A 17,602-nucleotide genomic window follows, 5' to 3' on the forward strand; every position below is an offset into this window, starting at 1 on the left:
CGGGCAAGGGAGTTGTGGTTGTCGGCCATGCTGGAATTGTGATCTTGCGTTATTGTGTCATTGTCTGTACAGTACAGCTACACCCCGATATGAAACGAAGATTTGAACTTTCTGACCAACTAGTGGGTCAGGGGCGCCCCATTTTTTGATTGATATTGCTTGACTTCTGATAGTTTTCTGATGATTGCAATTGTATGGGCTGGTTCTGAACACTTCCAAAACAAAGGTCATGTGGTTTGGTAAGAAGAATGCCCCTCTCCTCTCCGGTGTGATTACTACCTCCTGAGGGTTTAGTGCTTGAGGTAGTCACCTCATACAAGTACTTGGGAGTGTGGCTAGACGGTACACTGTCCTTCTCTCAGCACATATCAAAGCTGCAGGCTAAAGTTAAATCTAGATTTGGTTTCCTCTATCGTAATCGCTCCTCTTTCACCCCAGCTGCCAAACTAACCCTGATTCAGATGACCATCCTTCCCCTGCTAGATTACGGAGACGTCATTTATGGACCGGCAGGTAAGGTTGCTCTCGAACGGCTAGATGTTCTTCACTATTCGGCCATCAGATTTGCCACCAATGCTCCTTATAGGACACATCACTGCATTCTATACTCCTCTGTAAACTGGTCATCTCTGTATATCCGTCGCAAGACCCACTGTTGATGTTTATTTATAAAACCCTCTTAGACCTCAATCCCCCCTATCTGAGATACCTACTGCAGCCCTCATCCTCTACATACAACACCCTTTCTGCCAGTCACATTCTGTTAAAGGTCCCAAAAAGCACACACATCCCTGGGTCGCTCCTCTTTTCAGTTCGCTGCAGCTAGCGACAGGAACAAGCTGCAAAAAACACTCAAACTGGACAGTTTTATCTCCAGCTCTTCATTCAAAGACTCAATCATATACACTCTTACTGACAGTTGTGGCTGCTTTATGTGATGCATTGTTGTCTCTACCTTCTTGCCCTTTGTGCTGTTGTCTGTGCCCAATAATGTTTGTACAATGTTTTGTGCTGCTGCCATGTTATGTTGCTACCATGTTGTTGTCATGTGTTGCTGCCATGCTATGTTGTTGTCTTAGGTCTATCTTTATGTAGTGTTGTGGTGTCTCTCTTGTCATGATGTTTATTTTGTCCTATATTTTTATTTTCTATTTTTGGTGGTAGAAAAAAAACGGTGGTTATTTTCTTTGTATTTTCTTATACCAGATCTATTGTGTTATATTCTCCTACATTCAATTCACATTTCCACAAACTTCAAAGTGTTTCCTTTCAAATGGTACCAAGAATATGCATATCCTTGGTTCAGGGCCTGAGCTACAGGCAGTTAGATTTGGGTATGTAATTTAGGTGAAAAACATTTTTTTTAAAGGTGGCTATCCAGAGAAGTAATGTAAAAGTCATTAAGTTTATTTGCCATCGTCTGTTGTTGTTTTCTGGTGGGAGTCCTATTAGTGGTAGATTTTATTGTTAACCCTTGTCATTCCTTAAATTACTATCCATTCTAAGCTGGTTTGCTGCCCAATTCTACAAGAGTAATTATATTGAGCCAAACACAAGTTTCTTGTCATCATCTGATGATCGTCAAATAGGTGCCATGAGTTATAATAATCAAACATAGATTTATTGGTAAATGAAAAAATGGTAGGGTGTTTGCTGCCCAATTATACAACAATAATGAGTAATGAAAAACTGGTAGACTTAACTAATGTCAAAATGACCTTTATTTTAATATTTCGGCTATGTGCCTCACACACAACAACAATGACGCCCATCTTTTACAGCAGTTGCTTCTCAAAATGTGTACGTGGGAATAAAGTTTGACAAACCAAAAAAGGGGGGGGGGGAGTCAAGACATTATTCTAAGAATCACCAGGGACCTCACAATAACATATCACAATATTTAGGTACCGATACGATATGTATTGCGATTCGATACAGTGATTCGATGTTCAAAACATTTTTCTCACTTTATGTCTGCCACATCGGGACAAGAGAGACCCATGAGAAAACATGTTTTGATCACGCATGGTAATGTAAGAAACATCGCACAGAAGGCCTCTTTCATGATTTCTTTCTGGCTTTCATTATTGTCATGATGCCATGCCAAGCTAGAATTTGTACATTGTATTGGCAGAAATGTCAAGTGTACAAAAAGAGGTCTGTGAAGAGTGGTGGGTTCCTTTAGGATTCAGATTAGGCATAGATGCTTGTAATGTCCAACTGGTTTAGTCAGGATGATAACACTGACATAACATCATGACACCCCTCCAAGTCAACATCTACAGTACCTCCTCATGTACACTCCAAATGCCATTCTGTTTGGGCTGTACCTTGTTAGATGAATATCTCATATTAAAATGCCCTCTTTCATAATTTCATTCTGTCTTTCATTATTGTCCTACATGACAAGTTTGAATGCCTTTCACGTTGGAAACCATCTAACCAGGCTAAACATTTATGAGTGATTTTGAGAGTCCATCTATCATTACTTGTGCCATTCGTTTTCATGAGAATACCGATTAAATTATATTATATTGAGCCAAACACAAGTTTATTGTCATCATCTGATGATCGTCAAATAGATGCTATGATAATATAAAATAGATGCTATAATAATCAAAGATAGATGTATTGGTAAATGAAAACCCGGTAGGTTGTTTGCTGCCCAATTATACAACAGTAATTATTATTATTATTATTTGTAATAAATGAAAAACTGGTAAAAGACTAATAACTGATGTCAAAATTAATTTTATTTTAATAATTAGGCTATAAGTGAGTTGTTCATTCTGTGTTTTGTTAATATTTGTTAATATTCAATTTAATATTCAAATGACACAGTATGATTCTCTATCAAGAACATAGTGCCTTTTAGCTCTCCAAGTCTTGTCTCACATGGTCGGTAACTGCCCAATAAAAACGTGTTAAGAAACTAAAAACAACACGTTCAATCAAAACCTGCTAACCAATTACAGAGCGCTGGTGTACCGCCTATGGATGTTGAGCCTCCTACTTCTGTTGACACGCCCACTTTCAGACACTTCCGTTTGCATTGAAATCTTGCTCTAAACAAAGTACCTTTCCATAAGTTAGGAGAGCATTTGCCCTAACCCTAACCCTCTCTTTTCCTAACCAGTCTCCTAAACGGCTACGTTAATTATCCTAGCCTGCTGCTATAAATTTTTCGTAGTTGCGTTTACAGCGAAAGTGATAAATTGCACTAGTCAAACGAATACCCATCAATCCTGTGTTCTAATGGCACGTTGTGTTAGATAATCCAAATGTATCATTTGAAAAGTCTAATTGATCATTAGAAAACCCTTTTGCAATTATGTTAGCACAGCTGAAAACTGTAGTCCTGCTTAAAGAAGCAAGGAAACTGGCCTTCTTTAGAGTAGTTGAGTATCTGGAGCATCAGCATTTGTGGGATCGATTACAGGCTCAAAATGGCCAGAAACAAATAACTTTCTTCTGAAACTCGTCAGTCTATTCTTGTTCTGAGAAATGAAGGCTATTCCATGCGAGATATTGCCAAGAAACTGAAGATCTCATACAATGCTGTGTACCACTCAATCCACAGAACAGTGCAAACAGTCCCTAACCAGAATAGAAAGAGGAGTGGGAGGCCACGTTGCACAACTAAGTACATTAGAGTGTCTAGCTTGAGAAACAGATGCCTCACAAGTCCTCATCTGGCAGCTTCATTAAATAGTACCCGCAAAACACCAGTCTCAACGTTAACAGTGAAGAGGCGACTGGCCTTCTAGACACAGTTGCAAAGAAAACGCCATATCTCAGACTGGCCAATAAAAATAAAAGATTAAGATGGGCAAAAGAATACAGTCACTGGACAGAGGAAGATTGGGAAAAAAAGGTGTTATGGACAGACTAATCTAAATTTGAAGTGTTCAGATCACAAAGAAGAACATTTGTGATACGCAGAAAAAAAATGAAAATATGCTGGAGGAGTGCTTGACACCATCTGTCAAGCATGGTGGAGACAATGCGATGGTCTGGGGTGCTTTGGTGGTGGTAAAGTGGGAGATTTGTACAGGGAAAAGGGGACCTTGAAGAAGGAAGGCTATCACTCAATTTTGCAACGCCATGCCATACTCTGTGAACAGCACTTAATTGGAGCCAATTTCCTCCTACAACATGACAATGACCCAAAGCACAGCTACAAACTATGCAATACCTATTTGGGAAGAAACAGTCAGCTGGGATTCTGTCTATAATGGAGTAGCCAGCACAGTCACCGGATCTCAAGCCTATTGAGCTGTTGTGGGAGCAGCTTGACCTTATGGTATGTAAGAAGTGCCCATCAAGCCAATCCAATTTGTGGGAGGTGCTTCAAGAAGCATGGGGTGAAATCTCTTCAGATTACCTCAACAAATTTTTAATTTAACCTTTATTTTACTAGGCAAGTCAGTTAAGAACAAATTCTTATTTTCAATGACGGCCTAGGAACAGTGGGTTAACTGCCTGTTCAGGGGCAGAACGACAGATTTTGTACCTTGTCAGCTCGGGGATTTGAACTTGCAACCTTTCGGTTACTAGTCCAATGCTCTAACCACTAGGCTACACTGCCGCCCCAACTAGGAATTTGACAACTAGGATGCCTAAAGTCTGCAAGGTTGTAATTGCTGCAAATTGAGGATTCTTTGACGAAAACAACGTTTGAAGGACACAATTATTATTCCAATTCAAAATCATTATTTATAGCCTTGTCAACGTCTTGACTAAATTTCCTATTCATGTATGTTTTCATGGAAAACAAGGACATTTCTAAGTGTCCCCAAACTTTTGAACAGTAGTGTATATATATATTTAACTGATCTGCTGCCGACTTTTAGGCAGTGAGCAGGTTGTTACTGAGTGACTGGATGAGTGAATGAATGTTGGGGAGGGCCAGAGAGGTGTGTGCGTTGAGAGCACTGGTTGAGAGTGCTGCAACAGAGGCAGCTGAGTCAAGGAGCCAGATCACGTAGCGCGTACAGCGTGACAACGTTTTACCAGTTGTAGGTCGGCTATTTAGATTGGTCGAGACACCCTTTTTCCATAAAACATATTTAGCGTGCTGAACTGATATAACTGAGACAAGGCATTGGAAAATGGCTTTGGGCGCACTCGATCTCTTTAGATAAATTCGCTCAGGGGTGGTTTGAAGTAAACGTCTACCTTTCTTATGGATACCGTATCAAGCGAAGGGTTTTACTCATGCTCAGTTCTAGGGTCTCGTTTTAGGTTCTGGGGCGCTATGGAAGTTATGGAACTCCCTCGCGTGCCTCTGTTATGGGAAAAAGTTCACAATGCAAATTACATGAAATGTGGAGAATGATAGGCCACATTTGCAGCTGTTGGCCATCAAGTGGGCTATTAATTTATATGCCATTGTAGGCTACTGTAGCCTACCATTTGATACAGTACAATAGATATTCCGAATTAATGATATCACTGGAATCATTGCAAATTAATTTGTGCCACTTGTGTAGCCTACATGGAGCTGGAAAACGAATTTAATAACTTGCCTATAACTCATTTTTTGTTGTTGTAGCCTTGTGTTATTATGCAATTGTTAATGGCCATGTTTAGTTAATTAAATGGGAAGTTATCGATTGTGATCACGATCACAGCTCTATCGCGAATGTATCCTTCTCCACATTTAAATGTCAGTTTAATATTGGACTTATCCATTAAATTAGATGTTGGCCTTCAGGGGCTACAGGCTACCTGCATCTAGCTCAGCAAACCTTGGCAAAGTTTATTTGCAATTTTAGTCAGTAGCCTATGCCTATTGAAATAACAAGTCAATCTCGAAAATAGGCAATTTATTATGGTTTGTAGTCTTAAAATCTGGCACATATTGAAGGCACAACTGCCAGAAAATAGCCGTTCGTTTTTTGAGATCCTCTGTCCAACTTGTATCACTCAAACTCTCCCGTTGGATTTATCTATAGTTATGCAGATGCACCATTTTTTATTAATTTAATAAGCAATAAGTCACGAGGGGTTGTGGTATATGGCCAATATACAGCCAAGGGCTGTTCTTACGCACGACGCATCGCGGAGTGCCTAGACACAGCCCTATATATCACAGCAACATATATTATGCGTTATTGCTATTATAAACTGGTTACCAACGTAATTAGAACAGTAAAAATAAATGGTTGAATAGCGGACTGTGTACCATGGGAATCACTTTTTACTATTCTAATTACATTGTTAACCAGTTATAGCAATAAGGCTCCACAGGGGTTTGTGGTACATGTTGAAAGAACAGCCCTTGGCCGTGGTGTATTGGCCATATACCACACCTCATAGGGTGTGGTATAGCAGTCATAGCAGTCAAAACAAGTTACATCGATATCCATTGATGGAAAATGATCTGGAGAGTTTAATAAGGTCGATTTATCTTTTCTCTTTCGAAATATTCTTAAACTTATATATTATTTCGATGGAAAACCGAATTGTACTTCTTTAAAAATGGCGTAGACAATCCTTAATTAGCTCGACAACGTTAATTAAGGAAAAGGGTTTCATGGATGAACCTGGAAACTCCCAATGCTGCCAAACTATTTTAGGGGGGATTTTTCAGGCTTTGTGGGTGGGTTTTCCGGGGTTATTGGCCAAGCCCTAGAATTTCCCTGGACTTGGCAACACCGCTTCCCGGTCGTAGCTGTGTTGAAGTGACGTGAACATAGTTTTTCTCAATTGCACGTAGGTTTCGCTATAATGCTAGTCACAATGTAGTGATGTATAAGGTTATGTTGCCGTCGCATATACAGCTCACTGATCGAGTAAAATGTGTCTGAAATGTGTTTTGACGTTTTGGGCACTCTGTCAAGTCATCAAACAAGGTAAAACACTTTTTTCTCCCTTGGATTATTCCTCACTCTTTATTTTCGATTTGAAGGCTAGGCTACTCTTATTCATGTTTGTGAGTAGCTAGTAAGCGGGCCATGACTTCCTTATCTATCATACAATCATGAAAATGTTATTTTATTAGCTATAAATGCCAATAGACATTCCTGGATGTATTAGACTTCACGTAGCTGACAATACCAACACTGCAACACTGTTTTGGGGAGATGGGATCATTTTTATTGTGTTAAAGGCACATTTTAGCAAGGATGGTGAATTACAGGTCAGAACATATCACAGAACATTATGCCACTTTTCCTGATCATGTGACCAGAGACACTGACACAGGCACTGATGAACATAGGCCTGTGGGTATATCAAACAATATCCTGTTGGGTCTATCAAACAACTGATCCGTTACCATCCTGTTGGGTTTCTTGGTAGGTGCGTGTCTGGGTTCCGGGAAGGGAACAGCACCTCTGGAGCCATCTGAGCCTGTAGCCATGGGAACGGATCAGTTCACTTCACTCCTGATAAACTTGATACAATTGGAGCTGACCTGCTTTATTTCATGTCCAAGGCATTCTCTGCTACATCAGAAGGCCAGCACACTGGAAGAAGTGTGGTTTGGTTAGAAAGCTTGACCAACTGTATTTAAACTCGTGTTTTCACCACCCCTCTCTCTCTAGCCCACCCAGCTGATTCCTGCAGCCCTGTAGTCCAGATCAAACCCCACGCAGGATTCCTGATGGTCAACATTGGGAAAAACTGTCTTTGGGAGGAACATGGGGACCATTGTCATTATGTGGTCAACTACGGTAGAGAGGGGGAGAAGCTCGAAGTGAGTGGCATGGGTAGCCAGGCCTTTTATCCAACACAGCACCGAAACACCTAATTCATCCAAGGTCTTGGCAATTATTTGGCAGGATATTTGGTATTTTAGTGCTGGAACAAAAAGCCTGCTCACCCTGCATCTCTGTAGGACTAGGTTTGGTGACAACCACTGCTGTAAGGTGATATGTGTGGTCAGAGATGAGTTGATGTGCCTTTCTCTACTCTTGTTTTACCAGGAGTATGTCTCCAAATCCCCCGAGACCCTCCGAGGTCTGGAGATTGGGGGGAGGTACTGTGTACAGGTCCGCTATGTCTGTTACCACAACCCCTTTGGAACCTCTAGCCCCCTACAGTGTGTATCCATCCCAGAGTCAGGTGAGGCTCAACCAGTTTTTCTTTGTACGAATTGACTTGCCGTTACCATAATCTTATCCTCTGTTAACACTTCACCTAGTAACTAATCATGCCACCTTTCTCTCTTGCTCTTTCTTTATCTTCCTGTACAGAAAGGACAAGGCATATTAGGATTGTGGCTATCAGTGTGACCCTTACCATCCTGTTGGGATTCTTGGTAGTGGGCCTTGCGTTCATCTACAGGCACCATGAGAAAATTAAACAGATCCTTCAACCCCCACTACAGCTACCAGACCACTATCGTGAGGTATGTCTATGTCCTGTGAAACAAAATGTTTCATGTGATAACAGGATCTGGTCATCAGGGTATATGTAAACTCAGCAAAAAAAGAAATGTCCTCTCACTGTCAACTGCGTTTAATTTCAGCAAACTTAACGTGTAAATATTTGTATGAACAAAATAAGATTCAACAACTGAGACATAAACTGAACAATTTCCACAGACATGTGACTAATAGAAATTGAATAATTTGTCCCTGAACAAATGGGTCAAAATCAAAACTAACAGTCAGTATCTGGTGTGGCCACCAGCTGCATTAAGTACTGCAGTGCATCTCCTCCTCATGGACTGCACCAGATTTGCCTGTTCTTGCTGTGAGATGTTACCCCACTCTTCCAAAGTACCTGCAAGTTCCCGGACATTTCTGGGGGGAATTGCCCTAGCCCTCACCCTCTGATCCAACAGGTCTCAGACGTGCTCAATGGGATTGAGATCCGGGCTCTTCGCTGGCCATGGCAGAACACTGACATTCCTGTCTTGCAGGAAATCCCGCACAGAACGAGCAGTATGGCTGGTGGCATTGTCATGTTGGAGGTTCATGTCAGGATGATCCTGCAGGAAGGGCACCACATGAGGGAGGAGGATGTCTTCCCTGTAACGCACAGCATTGAGATTGCCTGCAATGACAACAAGCTCAGTCCAATGATGCTGTGCCACACCGCCCCAGACCATGACGGACCCACCACCTCCTAATTGATCCCGCTCCAGTGCAGGCCTCGGTGTAACGGTTATTCCTTAGACGATAAACGCGAATCCGACCATCACCCCTGGTGAGACAAAATCACGACTCGTCAGTGTAGAGCACTTTTTTGCCAGTCCTGACTGGTCCAGTAACGATGGATTTGTGCCCATAGGCAACGTTGTTGCCGGTGTTGTCTGGTGAGGACCTGCCTTACAACAGGCCTACAAGCCCTCAGTCCAGCCTCTCTGAGCTTATTGCGGACAGTCAGCACTGATGGAGGGATTGTGCGTTCCTGGTGTAACTCGGGCAGTTTTTGTTGCCATCCTGTACCTGTCCCGCAGGTGTGATGTTCGGATGTACCGATCCTGTGCAGGTGTTGTTACACGTGGTCTGCCACTGCGAGGACGATCAGCTGTCTGTCCTGTCTCCCTGTAGCGCTGTCTTAGGCGTCTCACAGTACAGACATTGCAATTTATTGCCCTGGACATATCTGCAGTCCTCATGCCTCCTTGCAGCATGCCTAAGGCACGTTCACGCAGATGAGCAGGGACCCTGGGCATCTTTCTTTTGGTGTTTTGTCAGTCAGTAGAAAGGCTTCTTTAGTGTCCTAAGTTTTCATAACTGTGACCTTAATTGCCTACTGTCTGTAAGCTGTTAGTGTCTTAACGACCGTTCCACAGGTGCATGTACATTGTTTATGGTTCATTGAAAAAGCATGGGAGACAGTGTTTACAATGAAGAGCTGTGAAGTTTGAGTTTATATATCTCAATATTCTTTCATTCCCCTCTAACACCTATTATTTAGTCTGAGACACCTATTAAATGGAACTCCCCTGCTTACATAAAATATATTACCTTGTCCGAGCCAGAATGTCCCATAGGGCAGGAGCCTGTCTCCTGTTTCTGTAGTGTGAGGCACCTTGATGTACAAGTATTTTTTTTCTATTTAACTAGGCAAGTCAGTTAAGAACAAATTCTTATTTACAAAGACGGCCTGCCAGAAGGCAAAGGCCTTCTGCGGGGATGGGGACTGGAATTTAAAAAATATGACAAAACACACATCACGACAAGAGAGACACTACAACACTACATGAGAGACCTAAGCCAACATAGCATGGCAGCAACACATGAGAACACAGTATGGTAGCAACACAACATCGTAGCAGCACAAAACATGGTACAATTATTATTGGGCACAGAGAACAGCACAAAGGGTAAGAAGGTAGAGGCAACAATACATCACACGAAGCAGCCACAACTGTCAGTGAGTGTCCATGATCGAGTCTTTAAAGTAGCTTACATCTCCTGGGCTAAACGCTAACAACTTTCATGATTGGTTCATTTTCCAGTACCTATCAGGGGACTTCCCCCAGCAGGCCCTGTCCATCACAAGAACAACCAGGGACTGTGAAGGAAGCCACGATCTCATCTCCATCGCCTGCTGTGAAGAGGACCAGTCTGACAGAGAACAGGACTAATTCACCTACTGAACTGGAGTCATCCTCTGGCCCTTTAGATCATTACCCGTGATCCATTGATCCTGTGACTTCAGACAAGACATGAGCCTTTCACACTCACTGGGATTTTAAGTTGAACTTGATAACGTCAGTAGATGAACTGTAGTAGGCCTATGACTGTTTACACTTTGAAGCCATTGCTTGCATCAGCTACAAACATTGCGTTTGATCAAAAGATAACTATTTTACAAGAATCTGGGAACTTCTCTAGGCATGTTAGTATGCTCTGCTGCAGAGGACAGAGACAGGTGCATATGGCTCGCTAATTAGACCTACCCGGTAATGATTTGTTTTGATAATATCGTGTCATCAGGTCATCCAGCTTAAGACAGAACCACTTTATTAAAAAGTCATTTGACATGCGTCCTTGGGCCAGGACTTTCATGTAACATTTGGGCTGTTTAATAATGGGATTACTATGTTCAACTGTGTATATCACACTATTTCTTCAGTTTTTTTTACTGAACATATTAGACAAGTACTAGTAGCAAGGTTAAGGCACATATTGTAATTTACTAATCAATGAAATTACAGTTTGAGGTATACATGGTCAAAAGTTGGCTGAAGGGCTGTATTAAAATGTGAAAACAGACATAGGACAAGTTATTGAGACTTATCTATGCTTGCACTTTATATGAAAATGTACCTCTAGCATTATATTGATTGAATGTATTAACTTTGTTGTATTACTTTATGCTAAAAACTGTTCAAGTCAAGGTGAAATTGGAAAAGTGTGTGTTACATTGACTTTGTTTTTGAATGAATATTCTACATTGATGTGAAAGTGCCAGGGCTTTGACCCACAAATGATTTGATACGGGGTTTAAATAAATAAAACACAGCCATTTTGATATGTTGCCTCAATTTCTCTTCCTGTTTTCAAGCATGAACAAGCAAATGTAGACTAGAATAACGCAACCACATTCATCAACATACATACTCTTCCAAGAGGCAATTAAACATAGCATGAAACATCCAAACTTTACATTTAAAATGTTTTTTTTTTTTATTGAAGCAGATTATGTGACCATTTACTCCACGTCTGTCGTTAAATTTGAACAGAGGAAGCCAATGATCAAGGACAGAACTACTACAAAACGCTTGATGAATCAGTACCCTGTAACACTTCCCCTTTCACAACTTGAAAGTGGTTATTTTTGGGGGGTATAATAGCATATACAGTGCCTTGCGAAAGTATTCGGCCCCCTTGAACTTTGCGACCTTTTGCCACATTTCAGGCTTCAAACAAAGATATAAAACTATTTTTTTGTGAAGAATCTTCAAACAAAGATATAAAACTATTTTTTTGTGAAGAATCAACAACAAGTGGGACACAATCATGAAGTAGAACGACATTTATTGGATATTTCAAACTTTTTTTAACAAATCAAAAACTGAAAAATTGGGCGTGCAAAATTATTCAGCCCCCTTAAGTTAATACTTTGTAGCGCCACCTTTTGCTGCGATTACAGCTGTAAGTCGCTTGGGGTATGTCTCTATCAGTTTTGCACATCGATTTTTCCCATTCCTCCTTGCAAAACAGCTCGAGCTCAGTGAGGTTGGATGGAGAGCATTTGTGAACAGCAGTTTTCAGTTCTTTCCACAGATTCTCGATTGGATTCAGGTCTGGACTTTGACTTGGCCATTCTAACACCTGGATATGTTTATTTTTGAACCATTCCATTGTAGATTTTGCTTTATGTTTTGGATCATTGTCTTGTTGGAAGGCAAATCTTCGTCCCAGTCTCAGGTCTTTTGCAGACTCCATCAGGTTTTCTTCCAGAATGGTCCTGTTTTGGCTTCATCCATCATCCCTGTCCCTGCTGAAGAAAAGCAGGCCCAAAACATGATGCTGCCACCACCATGTTTGACAGTGGGTATGGTGTGTTCAGGGTGATGAGCTGTGTTGCTTTTACGCCAAACATAACGTTTTGCATTGTTGCCAAAAAGTTCAATTTTGGTTTCATCTGACCAGAACACCTTCTTCCACATGTTTGGTGTGTCTCCCAGGTGGCTTGTGGCAAACTTTAAACGACACTTTTTATGGATATCTTTAAGAAATGGCTTTCTTCTTGCCACTCTTCCATAAAGGCCAGATTTGTGCAATATTTGACTGATTGTTGTCCTATGGACAGAGTCTCCCACCTCAACTGTAGATCTCTGCAGTTCATCCAGAGTGATCATGGGCCTCTTGGCTGCATCTCTGATCAGTCTTCTCCTTGTATGAGCTGAAAGTTTAGAGGGACGGCCAGGTCTTGGTAGATTTGCAGTGGTCTGATACTCCTTCCATTTCAATATTATCGCTTGCACAGTGCTCCTTGGGATGTTTAAAGCTTGGGAAATCTTTTTGTATCCAAATCCGGCTTTAAACTTCTTCACAACAGTATCTCGGACCTGCCTGGTGTGTTCCTTGTTCTTCATGATGCTCTCTGCGCTTTTAACGGACCTCTGAGACTATCACATTGCAGGTGCATTTATACGGAGACTTGATTACACACAGGTGGATTGTATTTATCATCATTAGTCATTTAGGTCAACATTGGATCATTCAGAGATCCTCACTGAACTTCTGGAGAGTTTGCTGCACTGAAAGTAAAGGGGCTGAATAATTTTGCACGCCCAATTTTTCAGTTTTTGATTTGTTAAAAAAGTTTGAAATATCCAATAAATGTCGTTCCACTTCATGATTGTGTCCCACTTGTTGTTGATTCTTCACAAAAAAATACAGTGTTATATCTTTTATGTTTGAAGCCTGAAATGTGGCAAAAGGTCGCAAAGTTCAAGGGGGGCGAATACTTTCGCAAGGCACTGTATATATAACCCATTGAAACACTTCATAATGACCTCTTATTCACTGGTTGTAGCTCATTCACATCCAGATCGACAGATTCATGTCATTAGCATTGGATGCTTAGCAGACGACATGAAAATTTCAGATAAGTCAAAAGTCATCTGTGTTTACTTCTCTTGGCAGTCAAGAACCAACCAATCACGCTGCATCTGTCAATACTACTCAAAAATACTATTTCCATAAGGATTTCACACCTAAATTTCCTTCTGTTAATTTTAGCTACATTGGGGACTGAGTTTTTTTTTTATTAATCAACTTCCTCTAGCTGGAGGAACCGTATCTGTTCAGCCCGTATCTGGTCAACTACTCACCACCAGACAAAAACATTATCTCCAGCTACCGAGCTCCAGTTTACGGACCTCGATCAGCCATATTCATCCACCTCTAGCTCAACACTGACCTGACGCCAAATCCTTATAATAATGCCTTCCAAATTTGTTCCCTTCCTAAAAATACATAGCTAGCACAGCCCTGGTGCTTCAGATTGACATGTATTTTTTTTTAAACAGGTGAAGAGGGTGAGAACCAGGGCAGTCTTAGTCACATGGCTGCTAAATGGAACAGCTATCACACAAAAGGGATGAGGTAGTCGATAGCAACACTAGAAAAAGGAGCCACCTGTCTACTACCATACATGCTTGACCCTTTTCTTCAGCTATTGGCTTGAATATTGGCGTAAATGGTTATTACGGAGCTGATACGCCCCAGCATGCTTTGGGCTGGCTGATGCAAATTGCTATTGTGACATCATGCTCATACCCCTTCTTTATCTACTTAAGCATTTTTAAGATGCAGGATAGGCCCACTATAGCACAATCTGTGGGGTAGTAGTGTAGTATACCTAATAGTATTGGATTCAGATGCAGGATCTCACTGTACCTAAACTAGTGCTATTTTGGATGGGAACTCGATATGTAGAAAACAGAAACATTGTTTAAATGGGCGAAGGGAACTTTGCTAAGATAACGACGACCGTTACAAGGTTACCTTTGTTCATATAAAGATACTTTTGTCACTTTCTGAATGGAACGACAATAGAAAAAAATGCTTCGGACTTAAAAAAAAAAAAAAGACTTAAAAAATGACAAATCCTGAGACAGAACGACAGCTACCCCATTTAAAACAAACAGGAACTGATCGTAGTTTGAAGCAGACAAATTTCCCATAAATGCTTTGCTTAAAATATATATGGCTTCCCATAAACGCTTTGATATAATCCAGTGCATGTGATAAAAGTGATAGATAACAGCTTGCTAAAATAGAATTTAGAGCAGATCAATCAAAAAACTTTGTTCCCAGTGATAACATGTGCTCTTAGAGGTCTCCACCTGTACCCAAATACCAGACACCCGTACCCTAGACCATCCAGAATTCTAAATATCACGGGTCTTAGTCGAATCTAATGGTCATGTGTCAATTTTAAGTGACTTGACCGGTGGGACCCGTACCGATCCGAACGCGACTGCTGCAGGAGAGAGAAAATGAGAAATTGTATAATTTATGCTGCTGCTCTTGCTTGTCATAATATTGGCGCGTGAAGCTTGTTGTTGTTGGCCAATCATAAGTCATCAATGCGGCAATAGGATACAGTCATAGAGCCTCCGTGTGGCAAAAGTTAGGAGATATCTAATCAATGGAAGATGGAATTAAAATGACGGAATTAAAAGTTAAAAAGGTGAAGGATAGCTACAATGACCTCGAATCAACAGGTAGGCTGCTACTTAATATTCTGAATTGTTGTAGTTTAACTGCTTAGGATGAGAAAGAGTACGCAGCCTCAATTAGCCAGTTTGATGCAGTCAAGACAGGTACTACGTAATCATATTTGATGATAAATAACCTAGATATACCAGCTATTAGTCTACTATAGCGCGAGGCGGCTTGGCTGGTTGCGGTCTGTAGTCTCTCTCGCTCCTCCACCTCATCATTCGCTCACTCACAGTAGCCACGAACACACAGCAGGCACGGCCCCTGCTAGAGCGGCACCTATCTCACCCTCACGCTTTATCAGCTCCAGTTAATAAAGTAGCCTTTTCTGCTGCTTCCCTCACTCGGATCGGGTCTGGATCTGACCAGGTCTATACGGAACGGGTCTCTATATTAAAAAAATATTTATGCATATCCGGTCCGGGTAGAAAATCCCCAGGTCCAAACTTTTTGGACGGTGAAGGCCTCTAGCTCTTACAATATATGTATTTACATAAATAAACAATCTTTGGGAGATGGTGAATCACTTGAGGGCAACACAATAATACTTCAGAGGTGCTCTGGAATACGGGGTGGATAAAGAAATGTCATGATTACATTTGACAAAGTGTGAATTGTCCCACCATCTATCAACATAGTGTTACGACACTGTAAAACTGTTTTAGTCAAAAGTATAAATCTAATGTCAAGTATGTGAATATGGCTGAACTTCAGGGCCCAGTTATGGATGATAAGTGGAGGAAAACAAATAGCCTATACTCGGCAGAGGCTAGTTTGACACAGTACATTACTCCAATGTCCATAGGTAGGCGTATAATGGTAATACATATGCCAATATATAGAACATTGTAGATAAGAGCTGAGTAGTGTTAGTCAGTTGGCCTTGACTCTGGTAAAAAACAACAATAGTACCCCAGTGAGTGAGTGTGTGTGTGTGTGTGTTGGGGAGATGGGGTTAGGGATGTACTATGCAGAGAGCTCTAAGCCCACAAATCCTCGGTCCGTCCAAACTTGTAGATCAGCGTGCTATAAAAAAAAAGAAGAAAAAAAGAGAAAAACACGTAAGCTTTTCACATTGTACTTTCACAAATTGTCCATCATATACATGCAGTAATCGTGGAATGATTGTTCAAAACTATCATTTTTGTGGTCCACTGTAGATTAGTTGGTAGAGCATGGCTCTTGCAACGCCAGGTAAGTGGGTTCAAAACCCAGGACCACCCGTACGTAAAAAAAATAAAAAAATGTGAACATGACTAAGTCGATTTGGATAAAACGTCTGCTAAATGGCATATATTACTGACCTGGCCCAAACAAACTGCATCCTGATGAAAGGGCACTTAGTTACTCTCATTTCCTGGTTTCATCTTGTCTGACAATAGAGTGATACGTAACACCAGACAAGGTCCATCAAACTACACTTTTATCAACGTCTTCGGCGTACTTACCTGAAAAATATCAAAGCATTCTGAAAGAACACTGCCAGTCCTGGATACACGTCTTTCTCTACAAAGAAAAAGGGGGCAGGGAGGAAAGAGAAAAAGGCCATTAGTATAAAAACGCATCACAGCAGGAACATTAGAAAAATGTTAGGGGAAAAAAACGTTAGGGGAAAAAAAGAAGCGAGCTGGGCAGCACATAAAGACCAACTACTGAAACCCATTTCAACCCCAGGCTGAAAAATACACATGGCCTACCCGAAAACTATTATTTGGATTCTTCAAAAGACCAGCAGATAATATCTTCCTAGTCAAACCATTTCATCAAGAGCAGGGGAGGATCTCAGCCTCCTCCAACCTGACTAAAAGCAATATGGAATACGGAGGTAATGAGCTTTAAACAGACTATACTCCCATACCACTACCTCTACCATCTGAATTAATGAGAGAGAGAGAGGGAGAGAGACTTTTCTATTCTGTAGCCAGTCCCAACAGGGTGAACAGGAGAGATAATGAAGGGTTGTACTGTTCAGGTGTAAGACTGTGACTAGAAATAATTACTGAAAAGGATGAAGTCAGGAAATATGGTGGCTGATGGCGGTGGTTGCTAACGTGGAATACTGAGGGAGAAGAAGAAGAAGTGGGGGGACTGCAGAGCACAAGGGAGAGACTGTAAAAGAGGAGTCAGCGTCATGGTGATTGTAACCAACCATCCAGAGTGAATGTGGGCAAATGGGTTTCAGCTCTATCTCACTATCTGTGGCAGGATGATGAGGTTGTGTTGTGTGTATCAGTGCATCAGATACAGGGGAAGACTCATCGCTACCAGCAATTAGAGAGTCAGGAGCACTGTTGCCAACCAACCAGTAATTACACCTCTCTGGACACATACAGGTCAGGAAAAGGGAGAAAGGTCATTCCGGCTGGACTTTGAGGGGCTTTGTAAAAGGGGCGGCAGGGTAGCCTAGTGGTAGCCTAGTGGTTAGAGCGTTGGACTAGTAACCGGAAGGTTGCTAG

The 17,602-nt window shown here is 41.4% G+C and overlaps 2 protein-coding genes across 5 annotated transcripts in view; one reads left to right on the forward strand and one right to left on the reverse strand.

Moving 5' to 3' along the window:
- The first annotated feature begins 6,317 nt into the window (after positions 1-6,317).
- Positions 6,318-11,441, forward strand: LOC135547257 (uncharacterized). 3 transcript variants are annotated; one of them, XM_064976063.1, is made up of 5 exons: positions 6,318-6,402; positions 7,551-7,702; positions 7,932-8,070; positions 8,202-8,356; positions 10,421-11,441. In XM_064976063.1, exons 2-5 carry the CDS (start codon positions 7,610-7,612, stop codon positions 10,547-10,549), a joined length of 516 nt encoding a protein of 171 aa, XP_064832135.1. In that variant the 5' UTR covers positions 6,318-6,402; positions 7,551-7,609; the 3' UTR covers positions 10,550-11,441. The 3 variants fall into 3 exon arrangements, with proteins under 3 accessions (XP_064832135.1, XP_064832133.1, XP_064832134.1); XM_064976061.1 differs by lacking the exon at positions 6,318-6,402 and adding an exon at positions 6,418-6,857; XM_064976062.1 differs by lacking the exon at positions 6,318-6,402 and adding an exon at positions 6,420-6,857 and having other exon boundaries at positions 7,306-7,702.
- Positions 11,442-11,575: 134 nt separating this feature from the next.
- Positions 11,576-17,602, reverse strand: part of LOC135547258 (transmembrane protein 50B-like) — a 15,355-nt gene continuing 9,328 nt past the window's right edge. For both annotated transcript variants that reach the window (XM_064976066.1, XM_064976065.1), the window contains exons 6-7: positions 16,595-16,652; positions 11,576-16,172 (exon numbers count right to left, since the gene is read on the reverse strand). In XM_064976066.1, coding sequence (XP_064832138.1) covers positions 16,127-16,172; positions 16,595-16,652 — 104 coding nt within the window. In that variant the 3' untranslated portion in view covers positions 11,576-16,126. The remainder of the gene's footprint in view (positions 16,173-16,594; positions 16,653-17,602) is intronic.

This window comes from Oncorhynchus masou, chromosome 10 (genome assembly GCF_036934945.1).
Source record: "Oncorhynchus masou masou isolate Uvic2021 chromosome 10, UVic_Omas_1.1, whole genome shotgun sequence".
Taxonomy (NCBI): Eukaryota; Metazoa; Chordata; class Actinopteri; order Salmoniformes; family Salmonidae; genus Oncorhynchus; species Oncorhynchus masou.

What these genes read in the sequence shown, in the direction of transcription:
- LOC135547257 (XM_064976061.1), top strand. Translation starts at nt 6,803, where the DNA reads ATGTGTCTGAAATGTGTTTTGACGTTTTGGGCACTCTGTCAAGTCATC. An exon ending in GAGAGGGGGAGAAGCTCGAA is followed by an intron (nt 7,703 to 7,931) that starts GTGAGTGGCATG and finishes TTGTTTTACCAG; the next exon opens with GAGTATGTCTCCAAATCCCC. An exon ending in TGTATCCATCCCAGAGTCAG is followed by an intron (nt 8,071 to 8,201) that starts GTGAGGCTCAAC and finishes CTTCCTGTACAG; the next exon opens with AAAGGACAAGGCATATTAGG.